This window comes from Monopterus albus, unplaced genomic scaffold (assembly GCF_001952655.1).
Source record: "Monopterus albus unplaced genomic scaffold, M_albus_1.0 scaffold281.1, whole genome shotgun sequence".
Lineage (NCBI taxonomy): Eukaryota > Metazoa > Chordata > Actinopteri > Synbranchiformes > Synbranchidae > Monopterus > Monopterus albus.
In genome coordinates, this window is record NW_018128161.1 from 13,261 (window position 1) to 16,576 (window position 3,316).

General features: G+C 52.5%; 1 protein-coding gene across 1 annotated transcript in view; it reads left to right on the forward strand.

Moving 5' to 3' along the window:
• The window catches only part of cfap53 (cilia and flagella associated protein 53), a 7,662-nt gene that overhangs the window by 3,572 nt on the left and 774 nt on the right, over window positions 1–3,316 (forward strand). Inside the window, 5 exon segments of the mRNA XM_020622456.1 lie at window positions 3–100; window positions 721–930; window positions 932–1,013; window positions 1,251–1,469; window positions 2,316–2,532. Of these exon segments, the coding sequence (XP_020478112.1) occupies window positions 3–100; window positions 721–930; window positions 932–1,013; window positions 1,251–1,469; window positions 2,316–2,532 (826 nt within the window).

The following is a 3,316-nucleotide window of genomic DNA, read 5'->3' on the forward strand; positions in this document are numbered from 1 at the left end:
AGAAAAAAGCCAAGATGAGAGAGAAGCCCAAAGCTCTGAGAGGGAGGAGAGAGAGCGAGCGGCAGCAGCTGGTCTCAGACAAGCTGGAACAGCTGTTCAGGTGAAGCCGCTTTTCCTTAATGCAGCCTCGACTCCATTGGAAGCAGGTGTAGTGTCACATGGTAACAGTACTGAAGTACAGCCAGCACTTTGATGCTCAGTCACTGATTGAGCGCACAGTGTCAGGCCTTTGCTGTATATCACTCTGTGGGTTCTGACTGCTGGGCCTCAGCCTGCTGGGCCTCGGCCCGCTGGGCCTCAGCCCGCTGGGCCTCAGCCTGCTGGGCCTCCATTGACCCAGTGACTGCTGAACACAGTTGTTAGTTTGCAGCCTTAAAATCTGTAGTGCGTGTACTTGTACCTCCAAAACTGCAGTACCTGAGTAGAGAACGGTCCCTCCAGGGCCACAGGACAGTGAAAACTAAACATCTAGACACAGAACATCAGCAGGACGCCGACTGACAGTGTATCTGGTTCGTCCCACTGAGAGAAGTCAGCTGTTTGCTCAGCGTAGTGATTGCACAGAGGAGCCCCTGGTAAACCTCTGTGTGCCCCAGATGTTTCTACACACAGATGTTCAGTGTCCGTATAAAATGCAGAGCAGCAGTTTGACACAGAGCATCATGTGCACTTGTGTAACGACGTGCTTGTTGATGTTTTCCATTAACGTGCTGTCGTCAGGGAGCAGTGTGAGGAGCTGCGGACCGTGGAGAGCAGGCGCTGCGAGCAGCAGGTGAGCGTGGAGCGAGCGGCTCAGGTGAGGAGCCAGCGGGAGCGGCGGCAGCTGCAGCGGCAGGAGGACCAGCTGTTTGACGAGCTGTGGGAGGCCGACCGCCGAGCCAAAGAGGAGCAGGAGGACCACCGAGCGCAGAGGCAGGAGCCGAGGAAACTGGGTCCTGAAGGCCCAGATGGAGGCGACCGAGCTGCAGAGAGTCGAGGAGAAGGAGCTGAGGGAGGAGGAGGCCCGCCTCACGGTCTGTATCACTCTGTACATCACACAGCACACTAATGAAGCTGGTCACACACTGGAGGACCAATAGAGGCACAGTGCTGACACCATGTTTCTGTTCGCTGATTCACACAGAAAACTCAAGCACCCAAAGCTGCTTCAAGGCAGTGGGTCAGCTTGAGTCAGGAGTCAGTTAAAGGCTCATTCCACTGATCTAACACATAACCTTGATAAGTCTTGTGATTTCTGTGGTGTCATGCAGCTGCAGCAGCAGGAGGTGCAGCGCCTGCAGAAGCAGCGAGAGCAGCTACACAAGCTGCAGACTCAGCAGGCCACCCGGCGGCAGCTGGACCGGGGTTTCCGGCTGAAGATGCAGCGTCTGGCCCGAGAGCAGCAGGAAGAGCTGCAGCTGGACATGAGCATCCTGCAGCAGCTGCTCCAGCAGGAAACTGACCAGAGGCAGGAAGCTGCTCAGAGGAAGGTAAACGCACCTGAGCCAAAGTCCAGCTTTACCTGCAGGAAAGGTTCTGAGCACAGCGGCTGGTGTTTGTACCAGTGTCAACCCTCAGCTGACAGGTAGTCAGTGGCACTAGGCTTTGTTATGTAAGAGTGACCTGCAGGTACCAGTGTCCCAGTGGAGCAGTACAACAAAACATACAGCTTCAGTTAAGGAGCAACAACATCAGACAGCAGCTACTCAGCATGTAATGAAACATTAAACTGGTGATGAACATAATAATAACATTAGCTTTAATCTCTCTAAATCCAGTAACAGAGACGTTTCTCCTTGACGACACGTTTGTGCCGTTGACAGTGATGCTGTAGTGTCACGTCTTGGAGTTGAGCAGTGGAAAGACGGCGTCCTCCATGTTGGACCAGTACTGCAGGGCATGTAGTTACCACTGCTGGCCAGTAGGTGGCCTCAGACCGCTACACACTACCCAGTGTTTGGTCTGTTTATAACGGTTCAACTGTACCATCAGTCTGGGGCACACACCTGGGGTGGACAAAATAATAGAAAGACAAAAAGGAAAGCATTTTGGTGAAGCAGGATTTATCACAGACCTGATGCATTAGACTGACGTTGCTTTATCTGAAGCAGATCTGAATCTCACTGTGCTGCTGCTCTGTGGCTTTTACCTTGTTCCACCGGCACCACCTGCACATTGTGTCGTTCTGTGAGCTGAACAACAGTGACACAGTGACAGTGACCTGACAGGTGTAAACCCCCTCCCTGAAGCAAACAGCTCTCTGATTAGACGCCATTGTGCCACATGGTCAATGCTGACAGGCTGAGCCCCGCTACCTGTGTCGTCTCTGTGCTCAGGTGGAGCTGCGTGAGGAGCAGCAGAGGTACCGACAGTATCTGTCTGAGGAGCTGCAAAAGCAGAGGAGAGAGGAGGAGGAGACGGAGCAGCTGATGGAGGAGAAACTGAAGGAGACCTGGACCAAGAGAGAGGAGCAGAGCCGCCTGCAGCGAGAGGCCAGAAACCAGCTGATGAACGAGGTGATGGAGGCTCGACACCTGCAGATCCAGCACAAACGTAAGAAAACCAGACTGTCACAGAGCAACACAGGAGGAGGGTTTCTTCATTTTCAATCCTCACCAGGAGTTTAGTGGTCAGTCTGTTGATATTCTATTGTTTTATTTGTGCACAGACTCAAACCAACACGTGTCTCCTCCCTCTGAGCCACAGCTCCACTGTGCCCAGACACCAGTAAACCCAGCAGTGACCACACTGCTGCACTGGTCCCACACACACCGTCCTGCTGCCACAGATAACTCACTAGAGACCAAATGTGAATTCATCCTCCACTAAAAACAGTCCCAAAGAAATGCACCGTGTCCTCCTGTTTGATCAAACTACAGTGAGCAGATGTTGCTTTTAAAATTAAACTATGTGCCCGTGAGGCCATTTCAAAGATTTACGTCCTCAGTAAGAACCATTTTGGACAGGAAGTCGGAGTGTGTTGGACGGACAGACACCATTGGTCTGAGTCTGCACATGAAGGGCAGCGCTACGACTAATACGACTGTCAGTGATTATGAGTCGATCAATCAGCTGATCACTGTACTAGTTAACTGTTCGGTTGTCAAGCTGTGAGCGGGACAGGTGTGTGCAGGTGCAGGCCACAGGGATTCAATTACTGTAGTCTGATCTGAGCAGTCACCAGCTCAGCCGGCAGTCGGAGCCACTGTGACACAGCTCAGGGAGGAGGGAGACAAAGCTTCATGGAGTCCTTCTACTGGGAGTCGTGACTCAGTCCGAACACACAGACATGAAACATGGTTTAGTTCGAGTCAGTGTGACTTTACAGGGTGTTGAT